The sequence below is a fragment of the Pteropus vampyrus genome, unplaced genomic scaffold (genome assembly GCF_000151845.1).
Source record: "Pteropus vampyrus isolate Shadow unplaced genomic scaffold, Pvam_2.0 Scaffold276, whole genome shotgun sequence".
Taxonomy (NCBI): Eukaryota; Metazoa; Chordata; class Mammalia; order Chiroptera; family Pteropodidae; genus Pteropus; species Pteropus vampyrus.
In genome coordinates, this window is record NW_011889057.1 from 2,024,862 (window position 1) to 2,047,298 (window position 22,437).

A 22,437-nucleotide genomic window follows, 5' to 3' on the forward strand; every position below is an offset into this window, starting at 1 on the left:
AAGGCCTGTTTTGTGCCCTGTGGGGGGAAGGCCTCTGGACTAGGTTCTCTAGGAACCTGGATCCAGAAGGTCCACCGGAGAGGAATTTCTGAGCTATGTGAAAGCATAGAAAGGACCTGGCTGGGGGTAGGGGGATGGGGGGTCGGCAGGGCAGGCGCCAGGGCAACCTTCACAGCCCGTGGCTCGGGTCTCTGCAGCCGTTCGGCCCCTTTCCGACCCCCCTTCCCCTAGCCCCAAGTCTTATTCTTTCCTGCTTGCCTCTCCCCAGGAAATCTCCGCCCCTGCCAGGAGAAGGCCCCTCCTGCCCCCCCGCAGGCGGAGGCGCTGGAGGGGGCGCTGGCGGGGATCTGGAACGTCTGGAAAACTCTGGCGGATTTTTCCCTCCGGGAGACCCCCTCACTGCCTCACCCCCTAGGTCCACTCAGGTTTCTGTCTGGACTTAGCGAGAGAAGGCCTGAGCCGGGGAAAGGTTAGGGCCTGGCTGCGCTCCTCACCCGCGGTGTTCAGGGGAGAAGAAAGAGTGAGGAACCGGAATGGGGCTAAAGCTGTAAGGAAGAAGGAATTTTGTCCCAGCCATGTCAGGAGTCCCAGAGCAGACGAGAGCTCAGTTTCCAGGCTTGCTTTTTCGAGATGTCCTTGAATCGTTCAATCCCTGGCGAAAGACTCAAATCCTGCGGTCTTCACTCTCCCCTCCGCTCTTTGCCTCCGCCACGTTTCGCAACAGTCGGCCTGGCGCAGGCCGGGGGCCGCTCACAGGGCGCCCCCTCCTCATTCGGGGAGTGGGCGGGGTGACCCTGGTGCCTGGATAATGCTGCTGTTTTGGCTTTTGAGGCTCGGGGTTCAGAAGACAAGGACCCCAGACTATCACAGGCAGGAAGAAAGGCCTCTGTGGGGCTGAAGACCAATCCGACTAACCCCGGCTTTCCCCCTAACCCCTATGGAAATCCCATGCGGCCTTATTTTGCGGGGTGAGTGTGTTGCTCCGCGTCAGAAGCCCAGAGAGACCTCTCAGCACCCCAGCGCGATCACCAGAAGGGGAGGCCAGGGCTGGCGCCCCACTCCAGGAAAGGATAGTGCAGGGGCTGGGGGCTTGCAGGCGGCAAGAAGACGCGGAGCGCTGGGAGCCTGCTCCAACTTTCACCCCGAGGCTGGCGGGAGAGCGAATTAACAGAAATCCCGATATAAACTTTTAAAAATAATATCAGTTTTATTAAATATTCGAGAACGGATCCAGAGGTTGGATTTATACAAGAGGGTAACACGAGGGGATTTTTTTTTTAATTTATTTTTTTTCTCCTACTGGCTAAACAAATGTCATTCACTTTTTTTCTTCCTTTTTGTAATTTTCTCTCTCTTTTTTTCCCCCTTTTTAAGATGGGATTGGAACACGGACAGTGCTAAACATAAATATAAATACAGAAATCACAAATACAGCTAAAAATATTCACACAGAAACGGTCACAGTTTGTAATATGCCATAATGACCCCCAGGATTCTTTAAATACAATCCGCCTGGGCTGGGCATTTGCTGGGGCAGAGGGGTCGGGCAGGGACTGCGGGGAGGCCCTGGGGGTTGCTGTGGGGCCACCACGCATCCTCCTTGGGCCTCCCGCCCTCCCCTGCAGCGAGGCCGGGCCCTGAGGCCCCGGAGCGGAGGCCCGGGGCCCGGGAGCCGGCTCTTTGCGCGGGGACGGAAGCGGGGAGCACCAAGGGGGTGGGAGGCCAAGTCCTCATTTGTAGGGAGATCTGTGGAGTCTAAAGCGAGGTTTAGGGACGGAGACCCCAAGGCCTGGGCGGGGGAAAGGGCTTGCAGATAAGCCGAGAACGAGCTAGCGAGGGATCAAGGAGGAGGCGCATGGTGAAAGAGTTTGTGCGGTGAGGGAGGGGATCCAGAGTTGACTTTCAGGTCCATATCTGACTCCCTAATTTTGTCTTAGGGAATCAAAACACATCAATTGTGCCAGTGATAAATACAGAGTGTGTGATTAGGAGGGAGGTGGGGGAGCGAAGGAGGAGAGAGATGGGTGGCAGGGACAGTCCTGGTCACTCTTTCTGCTTCTCCTCTTCTGTCTCTTCCCGCTTTTCCTCTTTTCCGCCCAGGCTGTCGGCCGCGGCCCCTCCACCGCCCCCTGAGAGCGTGGACGTGAGATTAGATTCCTTTTTCCACTTCATCCGGCGATTCTGGAACCAGATTTTGATCTGTCGCTCGGTCAAGCAGAGCGCATTGGCGATCTCGATGCGCCGGCGCCGTGTTAGGTAGCGGTTGAAGTGAAATTCCTTCTCCAGTTCCAGGGTCTGGTACCGCGAGTAGATCTGCCGACCGCGCCTCCGGTCCGCTCCATAGCCGACCCCTAGAGATCCGGGCACAAAACACACTAAAAACAATCAGCAAGGCTTCCTCCGCAGACGATTTAGCCTAGCGAAGTCCTGACCCTCCCAAGTTGGCAAGCAGGTCAGGGCCCCCTTGGGTTCCAGCCTTCTCCCCTGTGCCCGGCCCCACCCCCACTGGGGGTATAACCAGGATCCCAACTTCATTCAGTTTCCACCATAGGTTGGTAAGTGTGCGGCCCAAAGAGTGTGTGTTGGGGGGGGGGGGCAATAACCAGGCAGAAAGCTGTAAGTCTAAAAGCTGATTTTTGAAAAATCTCAAACACTGGGGATGAGGGCCCCATTTCTCAATGACTGGGTTCCCCCCACCTCCCCAAGTACCCTAGCTCCTTAGGAACTTCTCCCCACTTCTCTGCTCCGTCCTTTCCCCCTTTTTTCTCCTCAACCTGACTCGACTTTGGGGTTCCCCCATCCTCTACCCCCTCCCCTCATCCCCTGCCCTGTTCCTGCCCCCTCAGCTCGCCTTGGAGCCTTCCAATCCGTCAGGGGCCGAGGGGGCCAGGCTCCTGTGAGCAAGCGGGAGGCTAGCAGAGGGGGCAGAAGAGGGGGCCCTGTCTCGGCGTCGGCGAGGAGACGAGCGTGATTGTTTTTATGGGGCCATAAAAAACTCTCTCCGCCCGTTCTTCTAGGGAAGCCGGTCATAAAGCCAGTTCAGTTTATTTAATTTATATCTTGGAGCTGTAAAACTCACCACTGTGCGAATTCATTCGCTGCATCCAGGGGTAAATCTGGATACTGGCTTTCTGGTCCTGGGGCGCAGTCCTGCCCTGCTCAGAACTAAAATCCTGAGCGATTGAGGTCTGTGTGTTATGTCCTAAGGTGTTTTGTCTGCAGTTTGAGAGCATGTCTTTCTCCTGGTAAAAGGAATTAGATCCATAGTCATACGGCCCCCGGCTGGAACTGAACACGACATTCTCCTGTGGCGAATAAAAGGGAGTCGAGTAGATCCGGTTCTGGGCAACAGCCGCTCCATAGGTCGAGAAATGCCTCACTGGATCATAGGCGGTGGAATTGAGGGCGACGTTGGGGAGGACGTCCTGGCCCCCGGCGAGGTGGCAGGATAAGGAAGGGTTAGTGAAGTAGGAATTCATCCCTTTGCCTTTACCTGGTCGGGCTATGATTTCTTTAATATTTATTTCTGTCTCCAGTTTGTACTCGGAACTAGATGGTTATAGGGACGGCTCCAATCCAGGACAGACAAAATGACAAAGTCAGCTGACCCCCTTCCAGCCAATCGCAAGCCAGATGTCAAGAAGGGGGAAAAAAATCGCTTCTGCTTCTGTTGATTCCCTAGTTGAGACTAAGTGTGTGCTTTGAAAGTAAGACTTGGATTTCTTTAAAATATATATACATAAGGGAACTGATTTCGAGGTGAAGGAAGGGTGAATGTCCGTGAGCAGGGCCTTGGGGCCCAGGAAAGGAGAGCTGCTTTCCCAGGAAATCTCTCAGCTCCAGCTAACTTTGCTGTGCAGTGGCCAGAGCCAGGGCTAGAGAAATCCCTGTATTTTCGATCTGATTTCACCTTTTATATCTGCCCCCTTCTAAAATTACATCCTGGTTTCTCCATGAGAGAAGCTCCTTCCCAGCTCAGGGGGGATCCCCAGAAATCCTACAGGAAATCCTGGTTTGACACTCAGTGAAGTGGGTCCTCCTTGCCAAACCAGTATATTTTTTCCCAGTAATTTTTTAAAAAAACTATAAAGTAGAAATAAATTGCATAAAACATGGTACTCAGAGGAAGGAGAGTGTGGCTGAGAGTCTTAGGTGTAGGGGGAATGTGGGGAGCACACAGGTCTCAAGGGGTAAGGGTGAGACTTCAAGGTAAAGTGGCAGAGCTGAGCAGGGCAAAGGGGCCAGGCATCTGCCTTTTTATCCCCCCTGCTAGCCCCTCTCTGCCTTCTTCTCAGGACCTCATTTTTGGCAGAAACTCTTACAGCATTTTTCCCAAAAAGGGATAATGTATAAAAATACAAAAGAAAGGGGAGAGAAAAAAGTAAAAGGTAAGAGAGAAAAAGGAAGGAAGGAAGGAAGGAAAGGAGGAAGGAAGAAGAAAGAACTCTGGGAGTCTTTCTAGACACATCAACTCCTGTTTATGTTGGTGAGAATTTATGATTTGGAGCCAGCTAGGGACAGTGGGGTAATTCACACAAGATCCAGCCAGGAAGAGAAGGCTGGTGGAGTTCTGATAGACTGTTAGCGTCTTGCAGGCTCAAGCCCTTGTACAGGTCAGAAACTCCCTGCCCCCTCCCCGCCCTCTGCCCTGACAAGGGAGGCGCCCCTGGACCTGAGCTTTGGGGCTTGGAGATTCCAGCAAAGCATTCTTAGGGAGCTCTCACCCAAGGGCCAGTCACACCTGGTAGGGCCCAGCCTCTTAGCAGCGCCTACCCCCATTTCTTTCCACCCTGTGGCTCAGAAAAAGGGAGAGAAGGTTAGGAAAAGGTAGTTGAGTCCGAGGCTTCTGTGGAAGCCGCAGTGGAAGAACTGAAGCAGCGGAAAGTGTGCAGATGGGATTTTTCTCCTGATTAATCCAAAGTTAATTTGATATTGTGGCACAGGCTGAAAATGCTTTGAGTTGACAAAGAAGGGGTGGTGGGGCAAGCGAAGCTCATATTCCTCCCCCTATCATTTTTGGGGGGAGGGGGAGAGGATTGGCTATAACAAGGACCCGGATGTCGCCGGATTTTATGATCTTTTCCTTCTGTGTAACAAAGCGGAGTAATCAATGGGTAGCAATAAAGCCATAAACGGGACTACGCTGGGAAAAAACTCGTTTATTCATCTTCTGTAACATTAAGGTTTCCCTGGAGTGTCGCTAGGGGCGAAAAATAAAGTTTCGAACCCAAAAGCAGACAGTGTGTAGGAGCTGGTGGAGAACACATGTTAGTTAATACATGAACCTCGTTAGGAACTGAAGAGTCTGCCTGCTAGACAATTTGCGTTGGCTTTAAAAAAAAAAACAAAACAGTCCCAATCCTTCAGAAAAGAGGGAATTTTGTTGGTATTTAGAAAGGTAGGGGAAAGACCCCTATAATTACAAAGGTTACCCCTCTTGGACCATACTTTCTTCTCCCCCAGGTGATGAAGGTGAAAAGGTAGAGGAGTGTTCTTAAATTAAGAAAGAAATTTCGAGATGAGTTGTCTCATTTTGGGGTGACATGGCAGATACACAAACAGACACCAGCATGAATTGCTTTCTACTCTAGAATCCAGCTGTCCTCGAATTCATGGCATGCCTGGACAGAGGTTTCCACCAGCTGGCTGGGGCTCCAGGCCCCCTGGAGGGCAAGAGGGAGAGGGAGAGAAAACTAGGAGTGGGGAGACCCAGGGGGCTGAGCTAAGGAACAAGTCAGTGCACCCCTTGACACAAGTAGCCGTTCGCAGAGTTCCCAGCCTCAATTCTTCCCTAAAGGTAGTGTGTAACACGTAGAATAGGCCGAAGAAAGAGTAACTCCCCGCCTCCATATCAGAGGGAGATTGCTAGAGGGATAAATCATGTCAGTGATATTTCCTTCAAGATATTAAATTGTTGCAATGTACAACAAATTGAATGATGGAAGATAGGATGTCTTAATGAGGTTTCGCTTTCAATGCGTAGATCTTCTATGTATTTTTAAATCTCTTTTATGGTGGGTGGGAGAAGGAAGGATCTTGGAAGAAGGGACTTCTGGGGATGCACGTGCTGCAGCTTCCTAGCACAGATTCCTGGATTTCCTTGAGCCCCTCCTAAACCAAGTCTGGAGGGGAAAAGGGCCCCAAAGTTGGGGAGAGTCTCCACTGGGGCCCTAAGGTGGTGGGCGTGGGGGCAGGCGACCTGAGGAGCAGAATGTAAGTCTCAGCCCCGGAAAGTTAAGTGTTTTATTACGTCCCTAAACAGAAGGCAGAGACTGAAAGGTCTCCCGGATTTATAATGAACAGAAACCAGCTGCTGGGGGAAAAAGGCAGAAATGCTGGAAGGGGGAGAGAAGGGGAAGCAGAAACACAAATAATTTCCCCCAAAATGAATTTTCAACACACTCTGTCCTATCACCTTCCGTTCCCGGGGAAAGAAGCCTTCTTCTTTCAGTAAGATCTTTAATTATGCAGCTGAAATTTGCTGGAAGGATTCGCTCCAAGGGGGGAGAGCAGGTCAGATGAGCCCGATCTTCCCTCCATTGGATTAAATTTTCCTTTTCTCATTTCATATTTATTTTATTTTATTTAGTGAAAGAACGACTGTCTATGGGGAGAAAGTTGGGACTTGGATTTTTCTAAATATATTTATATTTTCTTGTTAAATTTGTCTGAAAACAATTATGGAAACTCATCAACAGAAGCAAGAACAGATGTTTTATTAAAACTGCAGTTGAGCTCTGTAAATATGCACAAATTCTGGGAAGGTGGTGGTGGGGGGAACTTATTCTTTGTTTCCATATAATAAGCCTAGAGAATCAGAGAAAACCCCCCATCAGGCCCGCAGGTCTCCGAGTTGCTCTGCCCCTTCGGCCTCCGGAATTAGGCATTCCGAGGAGGTTTGTCGGCGAGAGCAGATTTTCGCTTTGGGAGCTATAATTAGTGGGTTCAAAAACAGAATTCAAAAAACACAGAACAGGAATAAAGGGGGAAAGTTTCTGCTCGCTGCTCCAGACCACCCCCCCCAATCCAAATCACATGCTTTTCATGAGCGCTAATTACAGGAGAGGAACTTACTGCAGGCTCCCCATGGGCCTAAGTGGGGTACATTCACTGGCCTGGAGTCACCCAAGGCTAAGGGTTGCATTGGAGACTGGGCACTTGAGAGTGTCTCCCAGGGTGAGTCAAGCGCTCCTTCTCCAGACTTATACTGCTCCAGGCCAGGGACTAGGGCCTGTGTACATCTGAAATGGGGAGAACATGGGTGGGACTGGACTCCAGCCTGAAAGGGGTTCATGGGCAGGTCTCACCTTACTTGCCTTTGCTTTCCATTCTGCTCTAGAAAATATATTAGTTTCTTGGGGAAGGGTATCTGAAGTGAGAGGGATGAGATCTGGAATTTTTATTTGAGAGCAGTCTTTTCCAGAGGTCCTGATTAGTTTGCGTTCTGCCAGTCTTCTTTCTTTCCCCAGATCTTCCAACTCTACGTGGATGTCTGTGATCCACCTAGCCTCACACACAGATACACAAACTCCATTCCTGGCTGCCGGCGCCACCAACTACAGCTCGGCGCCTCCGGAGGCTGCTCAGGGACGGAGACATTGGAGCTGCAGGACTCAGGGCTCGGCCTGGGCAGTTGGCTGCCTGGAAGCCACTGCAGCTGCCTGACCTACCCTCCCAATTCTCGATTCCCAGAGCGGGAGAGGAGTGGTTGCCCCACCGACCCCTTTTGTGCCACAGGGCGAGGGCTGAAATCCCTCTTGCAGAGAAAGCCGAGTTTCAATAATTGTTCAGCTCACCTCACAATCGCACTGTTTGGTTAAGGCTTTGCTGTTCTAGAGCGACTGCTCAGTTGGCCCGACTGGCTTATGATTAGATTTTTTATTTAAAAATTAAATGAATAAATCCTACTCCAAACGCCTAGTGTTTTTGTGCATGAGCTCCTTTGATCTCCACAGAATCCGGAGCAAAAGGATTGCAAAGAGTCTATCAGTCTGCCAGAGAACCTGAACACGGGGAACTGGGTCTGTTTGGGGACACCAAAGAATAGTTCACCCTAGGAGCCCCTAGTTTCTCACAGATATGGTGAGGGAAGTTGTCTGAGCACGTACCTCCCCATATACACATTGCATTCCTTAAAAGAATACTCCCCCTTTCAAAGTTCAGGCATGGAGACACTTGGGAAAAAAGGAAATCTGACACACCCAACCCGGAAATGGATTCCACTTGGGGGTGCTGATATTCTGGGGACAGGGCCCAGGCTGGCCAGCTGAAGAAGCTGGGGGTCCGCAGGGAGGAGGGAAGGAGGAAGAGGCCAGATGGGGCATGTCAAGCATCTGAGAACTGCCCCAAACACCTCAGAGGCCTGGGCTGGTGACTCCTCTTTTGAGCTAAGAGGTTTAGAGTCTGCCCAAGCTGCTTTTGTTTTATTTGCCATTAAACAGAGAAGAAAGGTACACAGAGGGGTTTGCTAACTCACATCGTATTTCCCTTCCTCCTCCTCTCTTTCCAGATTTCTGCCTAACCTTTCTTTATTACCACTCCACTTACTGCTGCTACCATCAGCAGACACCAACTCCCACATCAGCATTTGTTTGACTTCTCAATTCACTTCTCTGGCTGAAGGTTTTAAAAGTAAAACAAGTCCCAAGCGTCTCTGTCCCATCACACTCAGCCCTGAGCCCCAGTTGGTTCCCTCTAGAAGGAATTATTTCTGGGTTTTGGGGCCCTGCCCCCAAGCCTTCCACTTCTATCCCAAGCAGCTGATTATCAGCTGAAGAGGGGGCACGCAGAGAGCCTTCGAACACAGTATCTCAATCCCATTGGGAATGGGACTCAGACTCCAGTGACATTTCAGGGAGGCAAAGCAAAGTGATCCTGCTTTGTCCAAGAGGAAAAATGAAAAGCAAGACTATTCTGAATATTTTTGGCCCCCAGAATGAGGCTAAAGGATCCCCCTGGCTTCTCTAATACCCCTCCACACTGAGCAAGCACTGCTTATACCCATTTTGGAGGTTTACGAGAATTGTAAAATTCAAGAACGTGGCATTTATGACGTCACCGCGAGTTGTCATGAGGAAATTGTAAATGTCATAAAAGTTATATACAGCAGGAGTTTTGTGTGTGGGTGCCCTGCCTCCCTTTATTTGTTTTTCCTTTTCCCCTTCTTCTTTCACTGGTCTAAGTTCTCCCACTTGAAAATAAAATGTTATTATGTTCTGGAACAATAAGCCAACAATGAAACATAGTCCTCATTTCCCTATAAATAATTTTATCCTTTATTGTTTGCAGATCTGAAAGAACTATTTAATCTGCACTGGCAAAAAGAGGGAGAGAGATGGGGAGGGGGAAATTAATTTCAGAAACGAGAATATTACTTACTTCGATGATACTCTTTTAGATTTGATAGCCAGGAGCAAAATTAGAGGCGAACAGCGGCCTCTCCGACTCTACACCTGGTGGGATTGGAGATTTATAGGATCTTTAGCGAAGGGGCAATTTAATTTTGTAGGATTTGCTTAAATTCACTGCTATTTTGGGGGGCTGAGAAGGGAGGGTGAGGAAAGAACGACATGCTTTATCTGGCTTTATGAATCCGCCAACATTACTCTGATTTAAAACCTAACAACCTGTGTCTCAGGGAAAACTCCTGCAGAAAGGAGTGAGGAAATGGGGGAGTGGAATGAGGGGGGCTCGACTTTTTCAGTGACTGTGGCCCCTTAAAACAAGCAGTTGCCAGGGGGTAAGGAAGAAAAGCTGAGGCAAAGGGAGGACTTGAAGTCCCTCCACCACCAGGACACCAGAGGTTTATGATGTCCCCATAATTCCCCCAACCCTATAAACAGCTGCTGATTTTAGGACAATTTCTGCTTCCTCCTCTCAGAAAGGGAGAGTGAGGGAGGAGGTAATGGCGGGAGCGGGTGCCGGAAAGGGGAGGGAGTTCGGATAACGCTGCACTTTGTTCTCCTGGGTGAGTTTGCTGGTTTGGCGGGTTTCTGACACAGGGTGGCAGCAGACAAAACAAGTAAACAACTCCTCACAGACACAATAAACAGGGGCGGCTGCAGCACCATGACAGAGGCCGTGGGCCAAAGGAGGGACATGATTTGGGGGTAATGTCACCCCAGCATCCCAGAGTGCGCGAGGCCGCTCTTGGTGCCAGCGGAGATAAGGTGGAAGAAAGCTACAAGACTCCGCACCCGCAGCATGTCTGGACCTGATCACCTAGGGAGTGGAGGAAAACCCCGCCAGCGTCTCTCCTGTCCTTACTTTCTTTTATGGGTTTTCTCACTATTTATCATTTATATTCCCCCAACCCTACTCTGTCTTTCCATGGCCCCAGAAGGAAGAAAGGCTAGGAAAGGAGGCTGGTTAATTCCCAGCCATGGCTCACACTCAGCACTCCAGGCCCACAGGAAGCTAGACCCAGTTTCTCTTCTGGCACTAACCGGTCAGCCTTCTCCCCAACTCAGGTAGCAGACAGAATTCAAACAAAGTCTCATCATCTGGGTATTTGGTGAACTTAGCCTCTAATCTGCCCCACAGAAGACGTAGGCAAATCTTGGGCCCAGTAAACTGATAAGGTGAGCAGGGCCGAGAGACAGATGTTCACCGCACCCCTACCTATTCTGGCACCTTCTCAACTGGCCTCTCCATGTACCCTAGGGGCAGCCATTCCAGACCACTGCTCAGAGGCCACCTTATTAACCACTTCAATCCCCTTCACTGTCCCAGCAAGGCTTCAAGCACCAGGGCCCAGCCGACTGCTGGCAGCCCCACCTTACCCACGAGTTTCCCACAGAACTCACTTTCAACACAACTGGGCTTCCCCTGGTAAAACAGTCTCTGAGCCGGGGAAGTTTGGGGGAAGGTGTGGAGAGAAAGCAAAAGGGATCAGTATTTCCCCAGCCCAGATGCTTGGATAGCAAAGGCAATAAGGTAGAAAAGCCTTTGTAACATCCACTGGTTACTGGAACCCGCATACTCCGATTTCAGCACGGAGACATTTCCAGCAGAGCATGCACAGAGGGACTTCTTGGTGCACCCTGTACCCCCTTGAGCCCATGCGCATATAGTGAGGGTTAACGAAATTTCACATGCACATAAAACAGTGTTTGAGCAAATAAAGGCATGGTAATACATGATTAACCATGGAAATTCGAGTCTATATATATTCATGCAAAAATCTGAGTCTGTACATTCGAGCCTGTATATAATAAGTGTATAAAGCTACCCAGCCTGGTTTTGGAACACAACAGCAAACCTAACAAAGCCGCATTCTGAAAACAAGGTTGCATTCTTCCTGTGGATCACAACTATCAGACAAGGGAGAGAAAGGGTTTGCTCTGCCCATTTCTCCTTTGCTAGGAAGTGGCGCATGAAATACAGCCCATGGCAGGGCTGACAAAGCCTGTAAGGGGCAGGCCCAAGGTGCCCAAAGAGTGGGCTCAGAGGGGAATGCTGGGAGCATCGGGTTCCAGGGCGTGTTGCCAGGCACTGACCCACAGATTCAGTGCCTCTGCCCAACCTTAGCCCTGGGTGTGCAGAGTCCTTGAGCCAGATTCTATTCTCAGCAGCCTTGGCTATTATTAGATAATCACAGCAGTGCTCCTCTGCACTAAGAACCGTGTCTACAGGGAATTTGACCTGCAAGGAGGCTGAGGGTCGCCACTGGTGGCCCCCCTTGTGCTTCTGGTTGAGTGCCAGAGAGGGAGAAAAAGAAGGGAAAGAAAATCGAAAGTAAGGAGGGAAGTAGGGGGCTGGCTTAGGGGACCAGGTTTATACCCTGGACATATTACGAAACTGGAAAAAAAGGGCCAGTCACTGCTGCTATACTTTCTCTGCATCCTTCTGTCTCATGAGTCTAGGGGTGAAGGGCGTGGGGGTCTGCAGGATCCTAGCCAGGAAGAGACAGAAAATCAATTGATAAAAATATTATATAAGTATGTGTCAGGATGGTGTTGTTAACCCGTCAGCCACGAACCCTAACACCCTGAAATCCCGCCAACAACGCACTGGGTTAGATCTCTGTATGCCAAGAGAAATAGCTCAGCCTTGCCCAGGCCCACCCCTCCGAAGGGAGGGGGCCCTTTAATATCCCAGGTGAATCCCCACTGGCCTGAGTGGCCTTCTCCAGAAACTGTTTCCCTGAGGGCAAAGGAGATTTGTGCCACCCCAGACAGTGCGGCCACCTGCGGGGAGGAGGGCAAACGGCGGGGGTCAGACAAAACACAGGCGAAAGAGAAATAGAGGCCTCACCGGTCGGCGGTTCCCACATTACTCCAGGAGAAAGGCTCCCATTTTCAGGCCTCCGGGTTCCCTCCACTGGCCCACTGTCCAACCCTTGCCCTTTCCAGGTCCCACAGACTCGAGGTCTCGGTGGCCGCGGCCTGGCTCCCGGCCCGGCAGTCCCTGGGCCACGCTGGAGCGGCGGGAGAGCGCGCGGCAGCCTGAGGAGGCGGCGGGCTGGGCCCATTTGGGGAGAGCCAAGCGCTTTTCTCGATCGTAAACAGGGAACGCGAAATTAGCCCCTCGGCAGACGCCTCTACCGACACACAAGTCCTATGGTGGGGAGGGGGGGCGGGGAAGGGGGAGAGAAAATGCCATTTCTTCCCCCAGGAGAATACCTCAGAGGCCTTTATGTCGGCTGCGAAAGGGGAATTTTGGGGGGGCAAGAGAGAAAGGGAAGGGGATTGTGGGGGGAGGGGAGTGAAGATTCACCGTCAACTCGAGCCCAAGCGGCTTGATTTGAATGCAATCGAACTATATTTTTAAGAATTAATAAAAACAGGTTCTTTCCCCCCACCCTCAGGCTACGGGTCAGGGTTTGTACAGGAAATCGAGGAGCGATCCCCTCCCCCACTAGGGCTTGGTGGAGAAGCCCTGTCGCGCTTCTGGGAGAGGATGCGGGGGGCGGTGGGGGGGGGGTGGTCCTGGCTCGGACGGAAGGAGACTCTAGCTCCCAAACTCTCGCCCCTCTCCAGGAATATGCGCCCCCCTCCCCCAGCTCTGGGGTGTGTCTGCCTGGGTGTGTAAACGTTTGCGTGTGCGTCGCCCTTTATAAGCAGCTCACACATATAGGGGCCGCCTCGGACCCAAGCCAGGGAGCAGGGCGCGGTCATATATCAAACTGCAACACATTCAGGGCCACATACATTTGGAAGAAATTAAGCCACTGTGTTATGAAACCATATGTGTCGGGTTAAAACTATACAACACGCCATTAGCACCAATTATTAGGAAGATCCCGAGCGCCCAGGACCCTCCCTGCCGCCCAGTTCTGACATCCCTACCCCCTGAGCCAGCCGCGCCTTGAGTACTCACTGCCTCCACTCACCCAGGAGGCCCCGCCAGCGAGGCCTGGGCCTGTCCCCACCCAGCCTGGTGCGGGAGGTCTTCCCCAATTCCACCTCCGCCCCAGGCAGGGCAGGTCTTAGCCCAGAGCAGCCAGGCCGAGGTGGGTGAAGCAGCTCAGTGGGTACCCTGGGTGGGGTGGGGTGGCCGCACTTGGGGGTAGGGGACGCCCCTCCGGGAGAGAGAAGGCAGATTGGCCCCTTTTCTCCGAGAACAAGATGGCTTTTGAGTACCGCGTCCCCCACCCCCACCCATCCACGCAGTGCAGGGCACCTCCCATCTTTCCACCCGCTCTAGTGGGGGCGGGAGTAGGGGGTGGGCAGATGCTTTCCCCTCCGCTGACGCGCACCAGCCACCAGCCTCCCCACTAATTGCCAATTAACAGGCCCCGCCGCCCTCGGAGCCGCGCTCTCTTCCTGCTCCGCGGCCCGGCCTGCACTGCGCATGTGTGAGCTCTATCGGTCGCGCTCTCAGGGAGGGAGGGGGCTGCGGAGCAGGGAAGGGGGCGCTGGAAAGTTTGTTTGGGGGTTGGGGAGCCGACTTTGCTCAGGGGGCAATGTACAGGTTCTCTCTCCTGCCCTGGAGTTTGAGCTTCCGGGCTCCTTCTATCACGCTTCCATTAGCCAAGAGGCCGCAAATCTGTATAACAGGTAAGGACAAGGTGGGCATCAGGCATAGTCCGCGCATTAGACTCTGGCCTGATCCCCACAGGCGCAGTCCTCTTGCCCCCTCGACCCTCAGCTTCGGCGCGCAGTAACATCAGAACAACACACTTCCCCACTACCATATTCTAGTTTAACCCAATTTCTCCCCCCCTCCACTTTTCCTCCCTATAATTGCCCACGCGCCCACCCTTTCTCCATCCCCCTCTCCTCTCTAACCAAGACCAGCCGCTGCTGTCCTTATCTTGAAACCGCCACCCAGCTACGGACCATTAGTTACATATTTGAACCAATAAGGAAACACTTACCGGGTGCTGCTGTCACTCTCCCTCTCCCTCTCTCTCTCTGCCTCTCTCTCTCCCACTCTCTCTCTTTCTCGTCTTCCCTCATTCTGTGCCGCTGCGGAGCCTGTCTCAGCTCCATACACACGTATATACTTTATGTAAATTTAAAAATAAAAAAAGAATAGTCCCAGTAATCAAAAAGCCAAATAAAATTAAAGAGAGTTACAAGAAGGGGGCAGGAGGCAGAATCTGGGAGAGGGAAGGGGGAGGCATCTGCAGCTCCAAATCTCAACTGCTCCCGCATTCCTCCTGCCCCTTGGGGGGCTAGAGGGTTGGGAAGGGAGAGAGAGTTGCCCTCAACTCCTGCCTCTCCCCTCCCCCTTCCCAGGTGCCCCCAGCTTCCAGGAACTCCACCTGGGAGGAAAAAAAATTAAATGGGGAGAGAAAATAATTATTAATCAGATTAATTTTAAAAAATACTAGTAATGAAGGGAGCGCCCAGCGCAGGTTTCCCTGGCAATGGTTAGGCTCTTACAGAGAGGACTGTTCTGCGGAGCGCTCCGAACGGACAAACCACAATAAAAAGTTCACGTTCATGGATGGAATCCACATGACTTCTTGTGGCCAATCCAACTTGTGAGTCGATCGTAAACTTTTATTACTCAGCTGTAAATTTTCTGCAAACAACCGGGAATGCGATGCATTTGTGTAGCGTGTGCAAATGGGCGCCGCGGTCGCCATGTTTACCCAATTCTCTCGGAGAGGGAGCATCCCCCGACCCCCACCGCACCCCCACCCACCGCCCACTCCCCATGGGCCCGGCTGCACCAGGCTAGCGCAGAAAGGGCAAAAGGGGACGCGAGAGGAGAGAAGGAAGGATTCTGGTACTGAGTAGGCTGCCTTCCTTTGCCATGCCGAATTTAAAATATTTTCTTAATAAATGGGGTATTAAGGTTGGTTCTGGGGGACTGAATCTTTGCAAAGGTTTCTGGCATTGGGACAGTGAAGGCTGACGGGGTGAAGGGACCAAGAAGAGATGCGCTCCTTACGCCTACCTTTTTTTTTATTTCTCTGGGAAAAGAACAACATTCTTCCCAATGGGGTGTTCCGCCGGCAGCCCCCCACTCCACCCCAGACAGGAACGGGAGGGGCAAGCCGCTGGAAGCCTCATAACCAAGCCTGACCTGGCCGTGGTCTACAGAGCGGAAAAGGTTTAGGCTGGCCCTGGGCAGTCATGCGGAGGCAGCAGGAGGGGTGAGAATTGGGGACAGCCTACAGAACTCCCAAAGCACCCCTCATTCTCAGGTTCCCTTTTCAGAGAAAATTACATCCCTTCCCCCCAGACCATCCCTAGTGTCGGGTCTCCTCAATTCCAAGGTTCAGATGGAAGCTGACTCCTAATCTTTTTAGGATTAAAAATAAAAGTAAGGCCCAAGATCTTGGTTCTCACTTCTTTTTCCTTTGGGTACAAGGCAGTTTGAAGCCTTTTCTTTCTTGTCAGGTGGCCCACACCTGCCTTTTTCAGAAAAATTCTGGTGTCCAGGCAGCTGGGACACACCTTTGAGGCCATGAAAAAAAAGACCTTATCCCTCTCTAAATTGCACCTTCCAAGCTAAATTCTGAGCACCTGAGGTAACTAACCCCCACCCTTCTCCAGACTCCGAATTTTGGTGATGTGTCCAGTGTGGGGAAGCCCAGAATAAATTCTCCCAAAGAGACGATTTGCCAACCAGTCACAGCCCAGCCACTCTTCCCATTAGCTGGAGATTTGAAGAGCCAAAGCTCTCCCTTAGGTTTGGCTGGGAGCTGGCATGGTGACTTCCACAGCTGGGTGCCCCACCCCAACCAACAAGGGTCCCTCATCCCCTCCTCAAACTTCCTCCATAGTAAGCGCAGCAGTTCCCTCAGCCGGATGGGGGACCTCGGTTCTTTTACAAACCCACTCATAAATTTTATAACAGGTAGTTAAAAATTACGACAAGGAAGCGCTGGCCCAGCTTTTCACAATGGGCCGCAGGGAGAATGGGACAGCGCTGCAGGCAGCTCACCGGAAATTTTACTTCTAGTCTGTGGCACAACCTGTCCTGAGTTCGCCCTAATTGGGGCAGGGTAACGTTCTCCAGCCGGCTCCCAGCCACTGGGGTATTGCATTTGGAGAAGATGAGGCTGGGGAGGCCAATCCACTCTCCCATCTTAGGGTCCACCAAGAAGCCCCTTAGGACACTCACAACCTCCTTCAGCCTCCAGATCCCCTGCAGGCCCGCACCTCCCCTGGCTTCTGCAATGAAGTGAGGAGAGAGAAAATGCCGAGAATTAAAAAATATATATCTAAAGAAACGAATTTGCCCCCTAATTTAATAGCTACATTATCCCGTCTCTACAGTTGAGATTGGAATAATAAATTCAAGGCGAAATGAGGGAGATGCTTCAACTCAGCATTTTGAAAGATACTATTTTTCACAAATCACAAATAGCTTTCGGAAGCCACTTTGATTGGCTAATAAAAAGTAAAGAATGGGAGAGAGTCCTATCTGCTGCAGCAAAATGGTCCCCATTCCAGTAATGGGACGGCAGGAACATTTGGGAGGACGCGTTTCTAAAGACAGCGCATCCTGCTCGTAATTAAATTCCCCCATAAAACGGATTTTACCTCCTTTTCTCTCCAAACGAGAAAACGGAGGCGGTGGGCAGAAGGGGTGAAAGAGCGGGTACTGCATGAGGGGGTGGCTGGAGCTCTCTCGGTCTGGCCCATCCGATGCTTCGTATCTCAAGCGATGCCCGGCGCCAGACGCACCCCGCCCTCCGACGCCGGCGGGCTTGGGGCCACGGGCATCGCTGAGCAGAGCAGGGCCAGGGATGAATGGGACATTTGGTGTGGGAAAAATTCGGCGAGGGTCTTTGGAACCACTTAGTGAAGGTTTTAACCCACTCGGCTACTAGGCCAGCGATTTTTATTAATAGAAATCACAATTACACATTTTAAAAATGAAACGGCCCCTCTGCCAGCCCTCGGAGGGGCCGCCTCTGGGAAGGCCTGAGGTCCGAGCAAAATGCTCTCTTTTCGGGCCTCACAGCCGGGTAGCCTGTATCTCCCGCAGCAAACGGGGTTACCTGGCTGGCACTTCGGCCCTCGATAGGGACCCCAGATTCCGAAAGATTTTCTCCAGAGCTGCTCAAAGCTGTTCTCAGCTGCCCCCAGCCTGTGCTTCCCATCTGCAGCCTCTTGGGCTACAGCAGTCCCCTATCCACGATGCCTGACCCAATCCTGTTTTCAGAACCACTTTGCGTCGGAGCCAGGGACCCAGATTGGGGGGGGCGGCGGAGAGTGTCGGCCTGGGGCCTAAGTCTGGGGAAATGATTTGGGGGAGGCGGGGGAGAGAGAGAGAGAGAGAGAGAGAGAGAGAGAGAGACAGAGAGAGAGAGAGAAATCTGGCCTCAAAAATATTTCAGTCTTTGGGGATCTGGTTTTTAAGACCAGAAGATCCCATCCCCTCCCCTTTCCCCTACTCCTTTCTGAGTCAGATGACTTGCATCTCTGGAATTTGGTATTATTTGACCAGAATTTTACTGGCATAAACAGATTTCTCCATCTAAAACCCTCCAGGGAGGAGTGAGAGACCCCTTTGCCCCCTGAGTCCCTTAGCCTTTGACCTTTTATTTTGGGGAATAAGGAGTCCAATGAGGACTCTCCTTACCCTGCTGTGGCTGGGGTGAGGACACTGTCCACTCAGCAGGCCCGTTCCCCCTCCCAGGCCAATGGCCCCCACTATGTGGGCAGGGCAGGTTGCCCAATTGCCAAGGTAAAAAGCTGCAGGCTTAAAATAGCCAGACAGAGGAGTAGATGCTGGTGGGCTGAGTGACAGTGATGGCTCTGTGCTGGCTGAATTTGAATTTCAGAATGTGGACCCAGTCTTTATGGGGTACCAGCTCACTCACTTTCTCCTTCTCTCCTTTTCCCAGGCTTAAGCTTCTTCACCGCCACCAACCCCTTAGGCATTGTCCACCCAAGTCTTCCAGGCTGTCTTGAGCCTCATATTCTTCCCACCTAGTTCACTGTTCTAGTGCTGGGTGCTGGGTACCCAAGATTGGCCCTGAGGGCCATGGGGAGATCAGAAAGAATCCCATTGCCTTATCCTCAGCCTCAACCCCTGGAAGAAAAAGGCCTAGCTGTGGGAGGAGTATGGGGGCAGATTCTTTGTCTGGGCCCAGCTCAGGGCTGGGGAGGAGGATGGTGGATATGTGGGGAGATACTTTCTCCCCACTGGGATCCTGGCATCCAGAAACTCACTTTACTTGGAGCCAAGTTTCTCCAAAGAGCATACTGCTCTTCTTCCTCTTCCTCCTCACCTCCCTCTTTCACCTGCCCTCCCAGCCCAGCCTGATCTTTCAACTCCACACTGAGTTTCCCCCACCTCAAAGTAAGATCAGTAGAGGAGACCTTTTCCAGAGTGTTGGGAGAGAAGGATAAGGGAGGTAGAGAGAGGGTAGAGAATGTTAAGGGGGGGTGGCACTGGAGAAAAAACAAGTCATTCCAGCTTCATTTATTTTTTCTCCTTTTTTTTTTTTTTATTATGACTCACGTATACAATACAAAGTACTTGGACCAGAAACAGGGCTGCCGGGACACAAAATCTACATTCATAGCTGGACATAAAGACAAATGACCAAAATTATCATTATAGATATATTTTAACGTTTTTTTTTTCTTTCGAGCACATTGCATAAACAGAATTCAAGACAGAGTTAACTATACATTCAGTGCAATTTAGTTCTACTCTACTGGGGTTAGAAGCACAATAAAAGCGCACAGGACCGGCGAGCTAGGCAGTCTCAGTTGTTGGGTTTTTCTTAGTGAAATAAGCAGCAACAAACGACAACAAAACCGCATTACGAATACTCAAAGCAGGATTCCTTTCTATAGGTAGTGATAAAATACGCTGGAGGTTTCTTTCTTTTTTTTTTTTAATTTTAAAATTTTTCTCTTTTTTTCTCCCATATTAGGATTTTTTAAAATTTCTCTTTTTTATTTTTCAAGATTATTGCAGGTTCCCTTTAGGTAGTATGTTAAAATTTTATTATTAATATTATTATTTTAATGATTATGGTGATTTCTGAGCGCTAAGACTAAAGCAGCTCAGAGAAAGCTGGGCCCAACAACAGAAATCAGACAGCGAAGGGGAAGAAGGCATGGGCCCAAGTGACCATGGGATGACTAGGTAGGACTTCAGAGGTGATTGCAGGCTCCTATTTACCCCCTGGAAGGCGGGTTGCGGCAGAGACCCACATCTTCAGATTTCCATCAGGTTCCTAGAGAAAAGTCAAGGGGTCTTTCTAAGCAGGGAGCCCCAGAGAGGGAGAGGAGATGTTTCTTGCTATCATTTTTTTATTTCTTTAAACAATTCCCCTTTCCCTCCCTTTCTTCCTCCCTTCCTTCCTTCTTTCTTTCCTTCCTTCCTTCCTTCACTTTTTCTTTCCTATCCTTTGAAAAGAAGTAAATCTAATACTAATCATAGCATAAAAACAAAACCATGAGTCTTTTTCCACATTTTGAGGGGCTTCCCTCTAAAATAAATACCAGAGAAGCAGGGAGGTGGGAATGTTACAAGAAGGGGCAGAGAGAGGGGGCAAAGAGGCCAGGTCTCAGACCTTAAAATCCAGGCAGAACTCCGAAGGGTGGGGGTAGGGATAAGTGTGTGTGTCAGGGCAACGACTGAGACAGAGACTCCGAACTTTTCGCTGTGTCTCGGTCTCCCCCCTCTAGCCCCCGAACAAATAAAGATCGGGGGAAGTCCAAAGGTAATAAAACCAGAGCTGCAAGTATCTGACAGGTAGTTAGAGTTGTGAGTGTCATTCTATTCTCTATAAAAGCAAATGACAGTCGTAAACTTCTCAATTTATCCGCTACCATAAAACGAAACTTCAAGGGAGTTGCTAAAGGGGTGGGGGGAATCTCTCTTTTTTGCTTAGTCCTTGTTTTCTTCCTTTTCCTCCTCTTCTTTCTCCTCTTCCTCGTTTCCTTCTTCCTCCACCTTCTCCTCATCTCGGGCTCCAGGCAGTTTATCCTTGTTGTTCTCCTTTTTCCACTTCATCCTTCGGTTCTGGAACCAGATCTTCACTTGTCTCTCAGTCAGTCCCAGGGCGTGAGAGACTTCAATTCGGCGCTTTCGTGTCAAATAAGGATTAAAGAGAAACTCCTTTTCTAGTTCCAAGGTCTGATACCGGCTGTAAGTTTGCCTTCCACTGCGCCGCCCCGGAGCTAGACAGAACAGAACCCCAGTCTCGTTATGTTTGGGTGGGGGCTCAGCTTTCCTCTGCCACTCTTCTTCCCCTAAAGTCCCCCCTCAAATCTCCCCAGTTCTCCTCCCTTCTGCAGAAAAGGCGAGAGCAGAAAGCAGGCAAGGGCAGGAAAGTTTGTGAGCTTGTTTTGCTTTGGCTTCACCTTGGGAGGTGGGGTGGGGGTGGGGGCAGGGACTGGGGTCTGTCTGAAAACCAGGGGATGGCAGAGGCCAGGGGAGCACTGCAGAGTCCCCCCCGGGGCCTGCAGTCCCAGGAAACTGACCCTTGCAGCTTTGTTTACAAGTGCAGAGTGGCATTTGGTGAGCAGGGCTGAAGACAGTCTGTTTCCAAAAGACAGGAAAAGATCTCAGGGTTAAAGAAGAGGGGCTTTGCTCACTGCCCCTCCTCGAATCTCTCTGCCTAATGCTTTGCCAGGAAGAAAAATAATTGATCTCCTGGAATGTATCACTGCTTGGCCTGATTGCTAACTGGAGACCAGCAAATAAATCACGGGCCATCCCCGCTGGAACTTGTCGCTTCTCGCTTCCCCTTTTACTTCGAAATTGGGCCACGAGGGGCCACCCTTTGAGGGGCTCATGACCTGAGCCACTCTGAGGGTCTCCAGGAGACCCCACAAGCCTTTGATTGGGGACAGCTTGGCTGGGGTCCCTAGGACCTCAAAGCCCTCTAATCTGCATGGCCTCTTTTCCAGCACTCTTTTTTCCTCCTCTCTGACTCCCTCTCTTCTCTCCAACTGAGGAAGGTACAGCAAAGTTGGGGTAGTAGCCTTAAGACGAGTTCTCTGAGACGAGGCACTGGGTGCCCCCAGAGAGCCAGAGTACCTGTTCTTGGGGTCTCACCACCCTCTGACCTAGCTAGGGAAGGGAAACAGGGTCTCCCTTCACCCCAAGACAGCCTGGCCACTGTCCTGGATTGAGGCTCTGTGCCTGTGGAGACACTGGTTTGCTCCAAAGGCTGATAAGCTCAGGGTCTTCAGCCCCCTTGCCAGCCACCTCCACAACTTTGACTTTAGAGATGGCAACAGAGAGAGACAGAGAGACAGACAGACAGAGGTGGAGAAAACGATTTTTAACCCTCTGCACCCAGACACCACCTTTCCCCCCACCTTCACCCCAGTCCCCAAAATATCCAAGGCGAGCCCCCGCCCCACCCCCAGCTGAACCTCCCAATCTCAAGGAACCCACTCAGGCATGGAGGTGGGGCTGGGGAGACCCCAAAGCCAGGAGAGAAAGCCAGGGCAGACAAAAAGGAGGCAAGGGAGGGGGGGGAAGACCCCGGAGCGCGGGAGACCAAGGGGGAAAGAGAAAAGACTTCTCACCGTGGGGTCTCATCCATGGAAACATGAGGCTGGGAGACGAGTTTTGATTTAAGTGGCCTTGTCCTTCGCTACTGTTAGTGTTGGCGGAGGATTTACAGTCGGGATATTGCACCACGCTCGCCTCTTGCTGAGCCCCATAAAGGGACTGTCTAGGGAGCGCCTCGTAGCCATAGAATTTGGAGGCGTCTCCGTGGCAGCTCAGCGAGCACGGGTTCTGCTGGTAGCCCGAGTTGGAGATGCCCGAGGTGCCGTGGTGGAAGAAGTCTTGGACGTGGTGCGAGGCATGCTGGAAGCCGGGCGCCGAGCCGCCCGGCCCATACACCAGCGCATGGCTCCTGCCCACGCTCTGGGGGAACCGGCAGTCGTAATAGGCCGGTTCCAGGGACTCGCCGCCTTTGTATTTGGAGAACAGGGGGTTGACGAAGTAGGAGCTCATGCTGGGCACATGAAAACCCGCCGCCCCCTCCCCTCTGGCTCGCGACTCCCCCCGCCCGGTACCCCCGAAACTCCCCTCCCCCCGGGAGCG

The 22,437-nt window shown here is 51.5% G+C and overlaps 3 protein-coding genes and 1 long non-coding RNA gene across 7 annotated transcripts in view; 1 reads left to right on the plus strand and 3 right to left on the minus strand.

The window, feature by feature from the left end:
• The window catches only part of HOXC4 (homeobox C4), a 60,266-nt gene that overhangs the window by 23,366 nt on the left and 14,463 nt on the right, over positions 1–22,437 (minus strand). The gene's annotated exons all lie outside the window — the stretch shown is intronic.
• On the minus strand, positions 1,183–14,879 carry HOXC6 (homeobox C6). Of its 4 annotated transcripts, none has more exons than XM_023520748.1 (3): positions 13,290–13,308; positions 3,080–3,305; positions 1,183–2,375 (listed from the first exon to the last, which is right to left on the minus strand). In XM_023520748.1, exons 2-3 carry the CDS (start codon positions 3,231–3,233, stop codon positions 2,044–2,046), a joined length of 486 nt encoding a protein of 161 aa, XP_023376516.1. In that variant the 5' UTR covers positions 3,234–3,305; positions 13,290–13,308; the 3' UTR covers positions 1,183–2,043. The 4 variants fall into 4 exon arrangements, with proteins under 4 accessions (XP_023376516.1, XP_023376515.1, XP_011374075.1 ...); XM_011375773.2 differs by lacking the exon at positions 13,290–13,308 and adding an exon at positions 14,321–14,879 and having other exon boundaries at positions 1,185–2,351; positions 3,080–3,425; XM_023520747.1 differs by lacking the exon at positions 13,290–13,308 and having other exon boundaries at positions 3,080–9,372.
• Positions 13,334–22,437, plus strand: part of LOC111729709 — a 12,962-nt gene continuing 3,858 nt past the window's right edge. Inside the window, exon 1 of the long non-coding RNA XR_002776348.1 lies at positions 13,334–14,000. This is a non-coding gene — a long non-coding RNA (uncharacterized LOC111729709). The remainder of the gene's footprint in view (positions 14,001–22,437) is intronic.
• HOXC8 (homeobox C8) lies at positions 18,823–22,431 on the minus strand. The gene is made up of 2 exons (XM_011375776.2): positions 21,912–22,431; positions 18,823–20,552 (listed from the first exon to the last, which is right to left on the minus strand). The coding sequence occupies exons 1-2, from the start codon at positions 22,345–22,347 to the stop codon at positions 20,260–20,262; spliced, it is 729 nt and encodes a 242-aa protein (XP_011374078.1). The 5' UTR covers positions 22,348–22,431; the 3' UTR covers positions 18,823–20,259.